Source organism: Lepidochelys kempii, chromosome 18, assembly GCF_965140285.1.
Source record: "Lepidochelys kempii isolate rLepKem1 chromosome 18, rLepKem1.hap1, whole genome shotgun sequence".
In the NCBI taxonomy this organism is placed as follows: Eukaryota; Metazoa; Chordata; order Testudines; family Cheloniidae; genus Lepidochelys; species Lepidochelys kempii.
The window spans coordinates 4,161,889-4,178,940 of NC_136397.1; the positions used below are offsets into that span (position 1 = coordinate 4,161,889).

Consider the following 17,052-nt stretch of genomic DNA (forward strand, 5'->3'; position numbering starts at 1 on the left):
CATGCTGCTTTGTTGTTGTTTATTTTTTTACTACTATATGATGTTGCAAACTCCTATCAAGGCATTCACTTTTTAAGTTAAACCCCCAGACTGGGGTCTTCTAGAGGGTCAAAGCTTCATTTCTCTCCACCCTGCCACCGCAGCTGCTAAGAGAGGAGGGGTGCCTGCTGCCTGTCCCACCTTGTCTGCTCCTCTTTGGATGCATCAGGGAAAGGAGAGTCCTGGCTTGTCTCCATCAATTTTTGGGCAGCTGAATGGCCTTGTGCTGCCCCTGCTGCTCTTCAGGTGACTCCCACCTGACCAGAGGGTCCTCGCCACCCCCACCAGTGCAGAGGGCTCTGTGTGAGTAGCCAAGCAGGGGATGGGGCTAAGGTGCAGCAGGGGACGGCTAAGGTGGGTCATGTTGGGGATGGGACTGCAGTGGGATCATCAGAGTCCCAGGTTACCTGAGTCCAGACCTGCAATCACCCAGGACAGACATGCCTCATCTCTGGAGTTTATAAAATACTTCTGGGGAGCCTGTGTGCTTTCCTGTGTACTCTCCCCAAACCCCCATCCAGTGATTGGTCTCTGCCAGGTGCATGAAGGATTGTAATGATTGTGTGATTATATGTTAATTTAGCAGTTATAGCAATTATTGTCATTGGTGTCTAGGTGCCGAAAGGTAATAGACGACATTGAGGGCAGGAATTTTCAGCTTCTGCACAAGCTACAGAAGCTGCAGCGAGAACACGAGGATTTGGTTGAACGTAATGAAGAGTTAGAATCGATTCTGGGAGAAACTCAGAACCAAACCAGAGAAGAGAGAGAACATCTTGAGGGTGAGATTGAAGGACTTCACAGGAAAGTAAGTTAGAATTAAAGAGCGCCAGATATTTCTTTTTAACCTTTATCTCCTTTTGGCGCTATACAATGACAAATAAAATAAAACAATATTTTATATAACATTGCATGTTGCTGTGCTTTTTGGTTCAGCAGATATACAACTAGCAACATCCACCAAATCCAGAAATCTGGGAGAAGAGATGAAAAAATCAAACAGTTAATTATGACACTTGTGTTTTGGAAGTAAGGATTCTTATGCACAGAGCAGTGTCGTCTTTTTCACAGTCAGAGGCCATTTAAAAGGGCTTCCAGTAATACTGAAAAATGACAGAATCAGCTTCTGAACCATTGGGAATCAGGCAGGGGTTCCTTTTGTAAATGTTTCCTTCTGGGGCTGTGTTACTGCTCAGATGGCCTGAGCCAAGGGTGCATCAGGATTGGGGATTGTCTTTTTGGAGAGCCAGTGAGGAGAATCAAGTAGTCACAGTGATAGTGGGCTGTGTAACTGGACATCTGGCATGTGCTCAATAATAGCAGCTGTGCTGACCCGCCTCAGGGAGGAGCTGCAGCTATGTTGTGCCAGTGGACAGAGGAATGGCACGTGGGATGGCAGGGTTGGGGGGAGTGGAGAGACAGGCATGGATGTGAGAGTAGGAGGTGGGCTAAAAGCGATGCTGTAGAATTAATGCAGGAGAGCCAGTGTGTGAGGAAAGCAAAGGCTGCAATGCAATGTGAGTGCTGCAACTCTCTGACCTCTGAGATGTCCCCACTTTAGAGGTGCTTCAGAAGTAAGGGGTAATGAATATAGAAGGGCGGTGCCTATGTTTTAGAGCAACTGGACATTCAGAGTATATCCAGCCCTGGTTCCTCCAGTTCTAATGGAGTTAGAGATATCCAGATAGTAGAATCCACCCTATGTGTTGACAAGCAGATACTCATGATCAGAGGATATGCATCTGCTGTGAACAGATATTTTAGGGGGCGCTAAATATAATACCAAAAGAAATTATAACCAGAGCTGTCAGTGATAGTGAAGGCTGAGTTTGCTGTCCCACTAGGAAGCTGACTTTAGACATTTATTACTTCCTCAACAGTTTTTCTTTGGCTCTGAAATTTGTCATACTTCATCTCTCCCCAAATACTGTTTTTTCAGTAAATTTGCAAGAAAACCCACCCAGCTGTTTTTGAATTTTTTGACTGTTTTTTTTATAAAAGGTCCCCCAAATGCTTCAGCAAATCCTCACTAGCAAGTACTAGCAAGCCCATGCCCCTACTACAAGGCATGTGCGGGATCTCCAGAGCTCAAAGTTCTGAAGCATTAGCTCCAAGAGGGGTAGCCTGCTGCATCTACAGTCTAGGTATAGCACACTTGGTTCCTCCAAATGTCGTCATCTTGTTCTTCCTGTATAGATCCACCCTACTGCAGTGTGCAAGCCTGGAACCTTCTGGATAGCAGTTAGGGTCCGTTTTTGCTGTTTTTTGAGGGTTTTGCCTCCATTTCCATGTGTGTTCAGACTCATTACTGTGATGTTGATATTCTCCATGGCTAGAACCAGTAAGAGGATTGGCTTTAAGTGCTGCCCTTTATATAGACCCAAGACGTCTATCAGATCAGCATGTTCCATCCCTTACCTGTCTGTGAGCAGCATTCCCTGAGGTTGTGGTTAGTTTGGGCAGCCTTCATTCTTGAGGCCTGAAAAGCCAGAGAGAGCCGTCTCCAGCTCTTCCTTTTAGAATAAGCTCTTGAGGCTCCATTGGTAGAATCTAACACCGAGGGTCTGGCTAAGTTATCCTCTAAAGACTTTCCAGCTACCTTGGCCACAGGTCAATGAATGGTCCCCAGTTCAGATCTAAGGAGAGTTCTTCAAGTCTGAGATCTGCCTTGCAGCCTAGAGAAGTCAGAGGAAACCTCAGCCTCATGGGATCGAGAGTCATACCAGGGAAAAGAAGCAGCAGTAATAGTTCACTCGTGTCAATAAGGTTTAAGTGAGGCCTGGCTCTGGGGCTCGCTTGGCACTGTTAGGTCCTTGCAGTCAAGCGTTGCAGGTGCAGGTAGTGTTTTCTCCAGATCTGACTAGGCTTTCTCTTCGTCCTTTTTTCCTCTTCCATTGTTTGAACAGGGAGCCTATGGCTCTCCTGATGCTTCTGAAAAGCTACTCTTGGTTCCTGTATCTTGAATCCAAGGACATTTAGATTCACTCTCTCACTGCCATGCGATATCACTCTGAATGTCCTTGGAACATAAGACCCCAACACCTCTGTTTCTAGGAACGTTTGATTTTATTTTGATTCTGTGTGCACTTATCTTGAACTCCAGGGGCCATATTCTCAGTTACACCAAGGTCCCTTCACATGGATGATTTAGTTGGGGATTGGTCCTGCTTTGAGCAGGGGGTTGGACTAGATGACCTCCTGAGGTCCCTTCCAACCCTGATATTCCACGATTCTATGGCTCTGGCCTTAATGTAGGTGTGATTGTAACCATAGCAATGAAGTGAAGCCATCAATGTCTCCTCCCATTCTTCACCATCCCAAGCCTTGGAGAACAAATGAGTTTTATAGCGTGTCCAGTAGGTCACCAGATTGTGGCTTGGCTCAACCCATGTAGGGACAGGAGTTCCAGAGATCAGGACCCCTCACCAAGAACGTCCTGGCACAGGCCTTTCCCAGGTCCTCCAGGAGGCTGACAGCATGAGCTCACAACTGCCGTGGTGTCACATCAGGAGGGAGGCAGTTGCTCAAGCCGAGAAGACTCGAATCATTTAGGGATTTCTAAGACAAAAACAACATGAAGCCGCACTCAGAAATGTGTGCTCTGGGTGAAACGCCATTTAATACACAAGTTGCCCCTCTGTGCTCTAGATGCAATTTCTGCATGGTCTGAAGGTGTAGTCCCATGTAGAGTACATTGTAGTCATCTTGCCTAGAGAAATGGCTGGACCAAGGTGAGGTCCCACATCTGAAAGAAACAGACACAGCCTCCTTGCCAAGGGCAGATGGTAAGAAATATTCTTGGGAACTGCTGCAAATAGGTTTCCACCAGACCCGCATCTTGCAAAACTTAGCAGCAAATATTGGGAGTATCCAGTCCCTTGGAGATACTGGAATCATTTCTGTTCTTTCATCTGAGTCTTTCTCCCAATCTCTAGGCATTATCTCAATTTGAAATGGACTGCGTGTCAGCCAGCCTAGCCCTCATCCACGCCCCAGTCTCCATTTAGACATTGGGTAAATCAACTCACCACACCAGCCAGAGGCAAAAAAATAGAAATATACAGCTAGTTATCATCATCATGAGCCATGTTTCCTTGCTCGCCCCCCAGTTGCCCCATACACATGTTGAACAAGGAGAGCATCAGACCAGAACCACATGACACCATGCCAGAGAAGAGCAACTGCCCAATACCATCCTCTGGGAACTCTTGGTGCTTCACAAAATGTAAGATAACCATATCTGGTACAAAAATGCTAATAAGACACATTAATTAGATAACCTTATGAAACTCCAACTCAACCTATAACGTCCAGTTTAAACTCATGTCACTTCACAAATCTGAGGCACCTTACTGCCTGTTAATCTTCCAGTAATGCTGATTTGTGCAGAAAGGTAATACTCCAAGAAGAGGAGTTTCTTGCTGTTAACTGTAGTTTTTGTTGGTATAGATCCTTGTGTCCCATACACCTTCCTCTGTTCTTCTGTCTTTTCTCATGGGTTCTGAGTAACGAACTGGGGATGATACTCCAACTGCTGACTGACTAATCTCAGTACAATGGCAACTCCCCCAACCAAGTAGGAGACTATGTTAGGAAGGGAAGAGAAACACGTTCCAGGACCGCTGGCACTGGAAGAGAAAGTGGAGTATTGCAGTGTCCCGTTAGGTATTTGATATAGAATGCTGAGCCCAGCATGTGCTCCTTAGCGACCAAACTGTCGTGGAACATTCTGGGTACTCGCAAGACCAGACATGTGACTCCGTAAGTGGGCATCTGCAAGGAAAAATCAATGCAGGAGAACATGAAGGATAGGTGACTTACATCACAGCTGATAAGTGGGAGACCTAGAATCAGAAACAAGGTACTTGGGCTTGTAAGTCTCTATCTGACCCACCGCAGTGCTGGGCAGGCAAGTCATTGAGCTTTGAGCTCTCTGGTCTGTAAAATAGCCTAAAAATACTTTGCCCTTTCTTAGCACTTACTGATTGGTAGCTTTCAAAGCAGCCCCACTTTACAGGTGGTGGAACCTGTGCATGGATTTGGAACCCTGTTTTTAGTGAGGCACAGTGGATGAGGACATGGCTCCATCACAACAGAGATCTGGCCTGGGCTCCCAGCTCTGCTGCAAACCTCCTCAATCTGTTGACTGCTTAGAACCTGATTTGTCAAGCATGGATAAGTGTCAAATCCAAACCTATCCCCTCTGTAACAAAGCTGGGTGCTGTTTCTCAGTGAGTGCTATTGAGGTGCCAAATTTCAATTAACTCCCAGGCATTCCAGCTATACGGCTGTTCAAAAACCAAGCCATTTCCTTCGCCCTTCATCTAGAAGCCAAGACCATCTTTTGGTGGACAGCCCCAAGACCAGCAAGAGAGGTTTCTCAAGAATACAGTGCCAATGCCATTGTGTCTCAAGTGGAGTCATCCAGAGATCTCATTGCATCACACTGCAGCTCAAAATACCCTGTGTTCTGTTACAGGGTACACAGAGATCAAGAGTTATTGGTGGATGCTTCTCTATTCTACTGGGGCAGGCAGCTGTTTCCCACCTTGCCCTGTTCCTATCAATCTTCTGAGCTTTAAAATAAGACAAAGCCCAGGATCATCATGATAACTCTATCCTGGGCCCATCAGGAGCGGTGCTGCTAGAACCTGTGGCCGGTGTCTAGATTTATTTTTCCAATAGTCCAAATCCCTATCCTCAGATCCAGAATCCCTTCACCTGACAGCTTGGATCTTGGGTCCTAAATTCCTGATGACTTGCAGTTTTGTGCTGATGAATTGAGGTTGGTTTGTAAGCCTTCCACCTGAATGTCTTTCCCTGTTTCCCTTTGTACTAGGAAACAGAACTGGGTGGTATCTCCAGGTTCTGACCTAGTCATCATTTACTTTAGTGGGAACTGTGCATGCTCAGCACCTCTGAAAATCAGGCCATTTATTTGGGTGCCTAACTATAGATTTAGGTGCCTACCTGTAGCACTTACATTTGGACCTTGAGCCCATGGTTTTTGGTAAGCTCCCTTTGGGGAGTAGCCTACTATGTTTTTCACTGAAGGGAGAGTTCGCTATCATTTTTGCTAGGAGGGTAAAGTCGTTCAAAAGGACAATTTCTAAGTAGTGTTGGGTTTCCATCTAAAGCAGTAGGTAGCTTTGCCAGTTCTCCCCCACCCCAACCCTTGTCCTATACCAGCAGAAGGAAGATAGCGTGGTCTGTGTCATAATCTCTAGAGTCACAGACCTCCTTGAACCTCCATTTACCGTGCAGCCAGCTCTTGCGATTTTCATCCTGAGTCTCATAATATCTGGTAAAGAGTCCTGTGGCACCTTATAGACTAATAAACGTATTGGAGCATAAGCTTTCGTGGGTGAATACCCACTTTGTCAGATGCACGTAGTGGAAATTTCCATAGGCAGGTATGAATATGCAAGCAAGAATCAGGCTAGGGATAACGAGGTTAGTTCAATCAGGGAGGATGAGGCCCTCTTCTAGCAGTTGAGGTGTGGACACCAAGGGAGGAAAAACTGCTTTTGTAGTTGGCTAGCCATTCACAGTCTCCTTCCTTGGTGTCCACACCTCAACTGCTAGAAGAGGGCCTCATCCTCCCTGATTGAACTAACCTCGTTATCCCTAGCCTGATTCTTGCTTGCATATTCATACCTGCCTATGGAAATTTCCACTACGTGCATCTGACGAAGTGGGTATTCACCCACGAAAGCTCAAGCTCCAATACATCTGTTAGTCTATAAGGTGCCACAGGACTCTTTGCTGCTTTTACAGATCCAGACTAACACGGTTACCCCTCTGATACATAATATCTGGTGTTTTATTAAAGCCCAAGATCCATGAGTCCTGTGATTCTGTGGATCTCAGTTTTCATTTAAAAAAAGAAGACGTTTCTAGTTCTGGTTGCAGAGGAAAGCTTAAAGGTGTGACCCTGAAAAGCTCAAAACCCAGAAGGCAAAAAAAAGGAACCTAAACTTTGGGTTTTTTTAAAATCTTATGATTTTAAGGCAATCTCGTAACTTGTGGTGGGCTGGCAGCACTGCCTTTATCAGAGAACACAGCTCCCTCAGCAGCTTCAGATACCCCTCCCTGCCTGGGACTTACAACGTAGCACACAGACATCTAGTGGCTGAATAGTACAACTGCAAGTCAATCTCCTTGTTTCAATTTACAGTATTACATTGTAATCACTTAAAACAGTCAATGGGATTTGCAGAGGCTCAGCAGCTCTTAGGTGAATACTGAATGATGATGACAACTGCGTATGTGCGAAGAATGCAAGAAGAAAACAAAATGTTGTAAGACCCTTGAGTCCTCAGTTGTGTGAATTTGTCATTCATTAAAACAGTGGTGCCCACATATACCTAAGTACAGCCTTATGTGGGCCAAGCAGGTTCTACATATTTTAATAAGATTTCAAGGCACCTGTATTGATTTATATTTAAAGTTCAGCTTGTCTCGTATGTATTTAGATAGAAAGAACCTATGTACAGTATTGTCTATTTAAAAACAAAGAAATCAGTGCATAAAACATGAATGATAGAAAACAGGGAAAAAACTGTAAAGATACTTATGATACTTCCTTGTGTAAACTAAAGTGATGTAAGCATGATGACAAAACACTAGTGAATCGGCCATTAGTATATTGTATTGAAGCAGGCCACGGGTCTGATGAAATGCTGTAGTGGTCTGTGTACAGCCCAAGGGCCACAGGTGAGGCATCCCTGCCTTAAAGTATATTTGTACATGGAAATTGCACGTGAAAATGGCACATTAATCTTTAGTGTCATTCCATAGAATGTATCCTTATATCTTTTTGCATATAGCCATTTACTTTGCATTTTCACTTTTGCTTCATGCTGGTTCTGGGAGGTCAGCTCAGCTGTCTGGAGATGTGAAAGTCATTAGAAATGTTTATACAAAGAACAGAAGCTGACAGCCGGAGTGAATACAATGACTTCCTGCTTCAGCTGATGTGGGGTTTGAACCTGTATCCTTCAGCACTCAAAGCATGAGCCTGACTTCTACAAGTCACAAGGAGGGGGGCTTCTAATTCCCTAAAACCCTTGCCAATCCCAGCCTATAGGGCTCATTGTTGTCCCCATGAGAGTGCCCTACGCTAGGAGGATCCCCAGAGGATGTTTAAGGCCCTAGTCCACTGCTTATCGTTCAGCATTGGAGTAGCCCTGGAGAGATCAATGGAACTACTCTCAACTTAAAGGTACACTCGTGCTTAAATGCTTTGCTGGGTCAGGTCCAGAGTGCCTGATGCCTTGCAGGACTGATCTCTAAGCCAGCATTATGGCCCCCTGGTGCTAGAGGCTAGAAGAAGCTATGAATCTGACCCAGCATCAGCCTGGATGACAACTGTGCTCTGGAGCTCTGCTGGAGGAGGAGTGGGGCCAAAGGCAAATGTGAGTTGGGTAGGGGAAGAAGAAGTTTTCTTCATTTATGGGTTAGGGAGGCCTCTCTGTACCACAATGACAGGATCTGTTGGGCTCCTCGACTGCTCCTCTTCGATGAAGGCCCACAAAGAGCAATCTATGGGGGGATGTAATGTTAAAAAGGTGTCTGGATATCTTTCCCAAGTTCTTCCAGAGACCCTTTTTGTGCAGCTAGGTTCTCACTTTTACAGGTTGGTCCTGAGCAGCCAATCCACCCTTTTGACCAACATCCATAGACTGTGCTGGAGCTTGTGTGGCATAGGCAGCTCTCAGCATTTTCTCCCAGCCTCTCTGTTTCTAAAATTGCTGTTTCTATCATACATGTTTTCATGATTCAAATGGCAAGTGTATGTTTTTAAACTGGGGATTTATTTGTGTCAAGATCACAAGTTTAGAGACGGAGTTACTCAAAGCACAGATGAATAAAACTGAAGCCAACATGAAAGATCAAGAAACAACTAAAAAAGTGCAAGATTTCCAAGAGGTAAGAGAACTTTGCTGAGGAACCAACTGTTCTGGTTAAAAATTCAATTGGGTGGATACTTGCTATTCCCATGCAGTTGTTCCGGAACGGTCAGCCCTTCTTTGGTTCATGACAAGGGAATCAGCATTTTTGGCATCTCTTCCTCCTGCAGTTTGTCCAGCAGGCTGCAGCAATAATAATCTGGCATCCCTTCCACTCTGAGCCTGTCCCCCACACCCATGAATCCCTTCTCAGGCTCCCTGAAGCTTAAACTCCCTGTTCTTCCTTCTGAGGCACTATACAACTCTGCCCCCATCCAGTATGACACCCTTAACTTCTGCCTCCCTCCTGTCTCCTGATTAATGCCCTGCCAGCTCCAGCTGCCTCCTTCCCGTCTCCTGGTCAATGCCCATCCAGGCCCAGCTGGGCAACAATTTTTGCCCAAAAATTTTTTCACCAAAAAATGCAGATTTGGGTTGACCAAAACATTTCACAAATTCACCAAATAATTATATTAAAAAAACCCTGAAAAATTGAAGCATTTCAGTTTTTCAATTCTAAACTACTTCTATTTTATTGAAAAAGATATAAAAGAAACCCCAAAATCGAAATGATTTGTTTGACCTGGAACAAAAATTTTCCAACTTCTTTGGTTTGCCAATAAATTCAAATAATTTTCATTTCAAGTCAGCCCGAAGGTAATTTTTTCCCCTCAGTTTAGCCAGGAACTGAAAAAATCAATTACTTGCACAGCTCCACTGTCGACACTTCTCCTTTCCCATAATCTCTTTGTCTCCGGCTCCTCCTCTGGCCCATTCTTCAGGCTGCCCCATTGACTGGAAGGGTGTTATTATTGCAGCAGAATATTAATTAATGGCATGGGGAAAGGGATAATATGTCCCCTCTGACCTTTCTCATCAAGTACCTCTTCTCTTCCCCCACCGTGCCTTGGGACAACCCTATGTCCAATGACAACATTTTGTCTAATGGTTCCATCTTCCCCAGCTGTTGCTACATATAAAACGATGGGGTCTAAATTAGCTGTTACCACTCAAGAAAGAGATCTTGAAGTCTTTGTCGATAGTTCTTGGGAAAACATCCACTCAATGTGCAGCGGCAGTCAAAAAAGTGAACAGAATGTTGGGAATTGTTAAGAAAGGGATAGATAATAAGACAGAAAATATCATATTGCCTATATATAATTCCATGCTACGCCCGCATCTTGAATACTGCATGCGGATGTGGTCACCCCATCTCAAAAAAGGTATATTGGAATTGGAAAAGGTTCAGAAAAGGGAAACAAAAATGATTAGGGGTATGGAACAGCTTCCGTATGAGGAGAGATTAATAAGACTGGGAATTTTCAGCTTGGAAAAGAGACAACTAAGGGGGGATATAATAGAGATCAAAAAATCATGATTGGTGTGGAGAAAGTAAATAAGAAAGTGTTATTTACTCCTCATAACACAAGTACTAGGGGGCACCAAATTAAATTAATAGGCAGCAGATTTAAAACAAACAAAAGGAAGTATTTTTTCACACAGTGCACAGTCAACCTGTGGAACTCCTTGCCAGAGGATGTTGTGAAGGCCAAGACTATAACGGGGTTAAAAAAAAAACTAGATACATTCATGGAGTATAAGTCCATCAATGGCTATTAGCCAGGATGGACTGGAATGGTGTCCCTAGCCTCTGTTTGCCAGAAGCTGGGAATGGGCGACGGGATGGATCACTTATGTTCTTATGTTCTTAAGTTCCTTCCATCATTACTGAGTTAAAACCCCACGCCTTGCACCTCTAGTATTTTTAGCATGGTCTATATATTGTCTGTGATTCTGATATGTTGATGATCTCTGAGAACTAGTACTGGACAAGGTAATTTAGGGTTCTTGGCTGGGATTTCCAAATCTGTCTAGGGGATTTGGATGCCTGGGTTGCCATGGGAATTGGGAATCCAAATCCTGGCTGCAGCTTGGAGAATCCCAGCCCTCATCTTTCTAGTGTATGAAAGACTGTGGATGTGACTCATAACAGATGCTGCTGTTGAACAATTGCAGATGCTGAAAAGCCACGAGGAGAAGGTTGAAGTACTTGAAAGTAAATTATCAGAGGAGAGAGATTGGAGAAAGCAACTTGCATCTGACCTTGAAAAGACGCAGAAAGCTTTGAAGGCTGAAAAAAAGGTATTGAATGGCCGGACATGTGTTGTAGTGTGAAGCTGTTCTCTTGGGGAATGCTTACTAATTCTACTGTATTCTTGAACTAGATGGCCACCTCCATCTTTCTAGAAGACCCCACAACGTTCCACATATAATTGTGCTTGTCCTTTAGTTAAATACCCATCTCTATCAAACAGACATTTCTGAAGGTCTCTTCAGGTTGCTTTGAATACAATTGTTTACCATGGCTTTCCTAGTCCCCTCCTCTGACTTTTTCCTCCATAATTTATCCCGGGTCTACAGCACATCTTATTTTTCCTTTCAGTCAATGATATAAAACAACAGCAAAAAAACTTTGCTGCCAAATAGAATTCTGCTGGACCAAGAAAAACAAACTGAAGTCAGGTAGAGCGTCCTGAAAGCCTGGAGCCCAGAAATTGCAGAGGACTAGATTTTGGACCCCTTACTCACCCTGATGAGCACTTATTGACACAGTATTGCTAGAAGAAAAGGAGGACTTGTGGCACCTTAGAGACTAACCAATTTATTAGAGCATAAGCTTTCGTGAGCTACAGCTCACTTCCTCAGATGCATATCGTGGAAACTGCAGCAGGCTTTATATATACACAGAGAATATGAAACAATACCTATTCCCACCCCACTGTCCTGCTGGTAATAGCTTATCTAAAGTGATTTCCAGCACAAATCCAGGTTTTCTCACCCTCCACCCCCCCACACAAATTCACTCTCCTGCTGGTGATAGCCCATCCAAAGTGACAACTCTTTACACAATGTGCATGACAATCAAGCTGGGCTATTTCCTGCATAAATCCAGGTTCTCACATCCACCCCACCCCCATACACACACAAACTCACTCTCCTGCTGGTAATAGCTCATCCAAACTGACCACTCTTCAAGTTAAAATCCAAGTTAAACCAGAACATCTGGGGGGGGGGGTAGGAAAAAACAAGAGGAAACAGGCTACCTTCCATAATGACTTAGCCACTCCAAGTCTCTATTTAAGCCTAAATTAATAGTATCCAATTTGCAAATGAATTCCAATTCAGCAGTTTCTCGCTGGAGTCTGGATTTGAAGGTTTTTTGTTTTAAGATAGCGACCTTCATGTCTGTGATCGCGTGACCAGAGAGATTGAAGTGTTCTCCGACTGGTTTATGAATGTTATAATTCTTGACATCTGATTTGTGTCCATTTATTCTTTTACGTAGAGACTGTCCAGTTTGACCAATGTACATGGCAGAGGGGCATTGCTGGCACATGATGGCATATATCACATTGGTGGATGTGCAGGTGAACGAGCCTCTGATAGTGTGGCTGATGTTATTAGGCCCTGTGATGGTGTCCCCTGAATAGATATGTGGGCACAGTTGGCAACGGGCTTTGTTGCAAGGATAAGTTCCTGGGTTAGTGGTTCTGTTGTGTGGTATGTGGTTGTTGGTGAGTATTTGCTTCAGGTTGCGGGGCTGTCTGTAGGCAAGGACTGGCCTGTCTCCCAAGATTTGTGAGAGTGTTGGGTCATCCTTTAGGATAGGTTGTAGATCCTTAATAATGCGTTGGAGGGGTTTTAGTTGGGGGCTGAAGGTGACGGCTAGTGGCGTTCTGTTATTTTCTTTGTTAGGCCTGTCCTGTAGTAGGTAACTTCTGGGAACTCTTCTGGCTCTATCAATCTGTTTCTTTACTTCTGCAGGTGGGTATTGTAGTTGTAAGAAAGCTTGACAGAGATCTTGTAGGTGTTTGTCTCTGTCTGAGGGGTTGGAGCAAATGCGGTTGTATCGCAGAGCTTGGCTGTAGACGATGGATCGTGTGGTGTGGTCAGGGTGAAAGCTGGAGGCATGCAGGTAGGAATAGCAGTCAGTAGGTTTCCGGTATAGGGTGGTGTTTATGTGACCATTGTTTATTAGCACTGTAGTGTCCAGGAAGTGGATCTCTTGTGTGGACTGGACCAGGCTGAGGTTGGTGGTGGGATGAAAATTGTTGAAATCATGGTGGAATTCAGAAAGAGGGATTCTAGGTGGACTCCTCCTGAAGGTCGAAACAGCAGACTGGACTTCTACATAGAGTGCTTCCGCCGACGTGCACGGGCTGAAATTGTGGAAAAGCAGCATCACTTGCCCCATAACCTCAGCCATGCGGAACGCAATGCCATCCACAGCCTCAGAAACAACTCTGACATCATAATCAAAAAGGCTGACAAAGGAGGTGCTGTTGTTGTCATGAATAGGTCGGAATATGAACAAGAGGCTGCTCGGCAGCTCTCCAACACGAGTTTCTACAAGCCATTACCCTCTGATCCCACTGAGAGTTACCAAAAGCAACTACAGCATTTGCTCAAGAAACTTCCTGAAAAAGCACAAGATCAAATCCGCACAGACACACCCCTGGAACCCCGACCTGGGATATTCTATCTACTACCCAAGATCCATAAACCTGGAAATCCTGGGCGCCCCATCATCTCAGGCATTGGCACCCTGACAGCAGGATTGTCTGGCTATGTAGACTCCCTCCTCAGGCCCTACGCTACCAGCACTCCCAGCTACCTTTGAGACACCACTGACTTCCTGAGGAAACTACAATCCATCGGTGATCTTCCTGATAACACCATCCTGGCCACTATGGATGTAGAAGCCCTCTACACCAACATTCCACACAAAGATGGACTACAAGCCGTCAAGAACACTATCCCCGATAATGTCACGGCTAACCTGGTGGCTAAACTTTGTGACTTTGTCCTTACCCATAACTACTTCACATTTGGGGACAATGTATACCTTCAGATCAGTGGCACTGCTATGGGTACCCGCATGGCCCCACAGTATGCCAACATTTTTATGGCTGATTTAGAACAACGCTTCCTCAGCTCTCGTCCCCTAAAGCCCCTACTCTACTTGCGCTATATTGATGACATCTTCATCATCTGGACCCATGGAAAAGAAGCCCTTGAGGAATTCCACCAGGATTTCAACAATTTCCATCCCACCACCAACCTCAGCCTGGTCCAGTCCACACAAGAGATCCACTTCCTGGACACTACAGTGCTAATAAACAATGGTCACATAAACACCACCCTATACCGGAAACCTACTGACTGCTATTCCTACCTGCATGCCTCCAGCTTTCACCCTGACCACACCACACGATCCATCGTCTACAGCCAAGCTCTGCGATACAACCGCATTTGCTCCAACCCCTCAGACAGAGACAAACACCTACAAGATCTCTGTCAAGCTTTCTTACAACTACAATACCCACCTGCAGAAGTAAAGAAACAGATTGATAGAGCCAGAAGAGTTCCCAGAAGTTACCTACTACAGGACAGGCCTAACAAAGAAAATAACAGAACGCCACTAGCCGTCACCTTCAGCCCCCAACTAAAACCCCTCCAACGCATTATTAAGGATCTACAACCTATCCTAAAGGATGACCCAACACTCTCACAAATCTTGGGAGACAGGCCAGTCCTTGCCTACAGACAGCCCCGCAACCTGAAGCAAATACTCACCAACAACCACATACCACACAACAGAACCACTAACCCAGGAACTTATCCTTGCAACAAAGCCTGTTGCCAACTGTGCCCACATATCTATTCAGGGGACACCATCACAGGGCCTAATAACATCAGCCACACTATCAGAGGCTCGTTCACCTGCACATCCACCAATGTGATATATGCCATCATGTGCCAGCAATGCCCCTCTGCCATGTACATTGGTCAAACTGGACAGTCTCTACGTAAAAGAATAAATGGACACAAATCAGATGTCAAGAATTATAACATTCATAAACCAGTCGGAGAACACTTCAATCTCTCTGGTCACGCGATCACAGACATGAAGGTCGCTATCTTAAAACAAAAAACCTTCAAATCCAGACTCCAGTGAGAAACTGCTGAATTGGAATTCATTTGCAAATTGGATACTATTAATTTAGGCTTAAATAGAGACTTGGAGTGGCTAAGTCATTATGCAAGGTAGCCTGTTTCCTCTTGTTTTTTCCTACCCCCCCCCCAGATGTTCTGGTTTAACTTGGATTTTAACTTGAAGAGTGGTCAGTTTGGATGAGCTATTACCAGCAGGAGAGTGAGTTTGTGTGTGTATGGGGGTGGGGGGGATGTGAGAACCTGGATTTATGCAGGAAATAGCCCAGCTTGATTGTCATGCACATTGTGTAAAGAGTTGTCACTTTGGATGGGCTATCACCAGCAGGAGAGTGAATTTGTGTGGGGGGGTGGAGGGTGAGAAAACCTGGATTTGTGCTGGAAATCACTTTAGATAAGCTATTACCAGCAGGACAGTGGGGTGGGAATAGGTATTGTTTCATATTCTCTGTGTATATATAAAGCCTGCTGCAGTTTCCACGATATGCATCTGAGGAAGTGAGCTGTAGCTCACGAAAGCTTATGCTCTAATAAATTGGTTAGTCTCTAAGGTGCCACAAGTCCTCCTTTTCTTTTTTCTTTTTGCGAATACAGACTAACACGGCTGTTACTCTGAAACCTGTCAGTATTGCTAGAATGTCTCCTATTTATACATCCAAGGACCGTGGCTCTTTTTGTCACACTATGCTGGTGTCAGTGTGAACTATGTTCTTTGTTTCTAGATGTATGACCTTGCATTTGGCTGTATTAAAACATAAGAACGGCCACACTGGGTCAGACCAATGGTCCATCGACCCCAGTATCCTGTCTTCCGACAGTGGTCAGAGGGAATGAACAGAACAAGACAATTATCGAGTGATCCATCCCCTGTCATTCAGTCCCAGCTTCTGGCAGGCAGAGGTTTAGGGATGCCCAGGCATGGGGTTGCATCACTGAGCATCCTGGCTAATAGCTATTGATGGACCTATCCTCCATGAATTTATCTAATTCTTTTTTGAACTTGTTATAGTTTTGGCCTTCACAACATCCTCTGGCAACAAGTTCCATGAATTGATAGTGCATTGTTTGAAGAAGTACTTTCCTTATGTTTGTTTTAAACCTCCTACCTATTAATTTCATTGAGTAACCACTGGTTCTTGTGTTATGTGAAGGGATAAATAACACCTCCCTATTCACTTTCTCCACCCCATTCATTATTTTATAGCCCTCCATCATGTCCCCCCTTAGTCGTCTCTTTTCTAAGCTGAACAGTTCCAGTCTTTTTAATCTCTCCTCATATGGAAGCTGTTCCAGACCCTAATCATTTTTGTTGTGATTCTCAGTACTTTTTCCAATTCTAATATATTTTTTCTGAGATGGGGTGACATCCAGGTGTGGGCATACCAAGGATTTATATAGCAGCATTATGATATTTTCTGTATTCTTAGCTATCCCTTTCCTAATGGCTCCTAACATTCTTTTAGTTTTTTTAACTGCCACTGCACATTGAGCAGATGATTTCAGAGAACTATCCACGATGACTCCAAGATCTCTTACTTGAGTGGCAGGGGCATGTGACGTTCCCCTCTGGTGTTATCTGGACCAGTGATCTGCTAGGCCACTCCAATCCTTGACTCTGGGAGCCAGCCTTACCCTGCTCTGCTGCGAGAACCCCACTCCTGGGCTGTTCACGCACAGCCTCTGGCATGTAAGCTGCTCCCAGCTACTTGCAAACAAATAACACTAGCCAATATCTCCGATCCCAGACGCAACCCTAGGAACCTCCGTCTTGCAGTGCCCAGTTATGGACACAGCAAGCTAATATAAGTGTCAAATTAACAAAGAAATTTATATGTTCCAGGCTTGTTATCCCAAGGGGAAACTCTCTGACATGCTTCAAACCAAATGCACTGCTTCAGGTAGAATAAACAAACAGATTTAACTATAAAGATAGGTGTCTGTAGATGTAGGTGGAAGAGAGAGAGAGCATGGCAAATATCTCTCCCTTTTATCATGTCCTTTCTTACCTCTTGGCTTTGCCCTCCCAGCCCCATTCAGAGTCAGGTGA

At 44.7% G+C, this 17,052-nt stretch overlaps 1 protein-coding gene across 5 annotated transcripts in view; it reads left to right on the forward strand.

The window, feature by feature from the left end:
* CCDC30 (coiled-coil domain containing 30) overlaps positions 1–17,052 on the forward strand; it is a 137,710-nt gene that overhangs the window by 67,568 nt on the left and 53,090 nt on the right. For all 5 annotated transcript variants that reach the window (XM_073316525.2, XM_078849308.1, XM_073316527.2 and 2 more), the window contains 3 exons: positions 655–847; positions 8,869–8,970; positions 11,007–11,132. In XM_073316525.2, the coding sequence (XP_073172626.1) occupies positions 655–847; positions 8,869–8,970; positions 11,007–11,132 (421 nt within the window). The remainder of the gene's footprint in view (positions 1–654; positions 848–8,868; positions 8,971–11,006; positions 11,133–17,052) is intronic.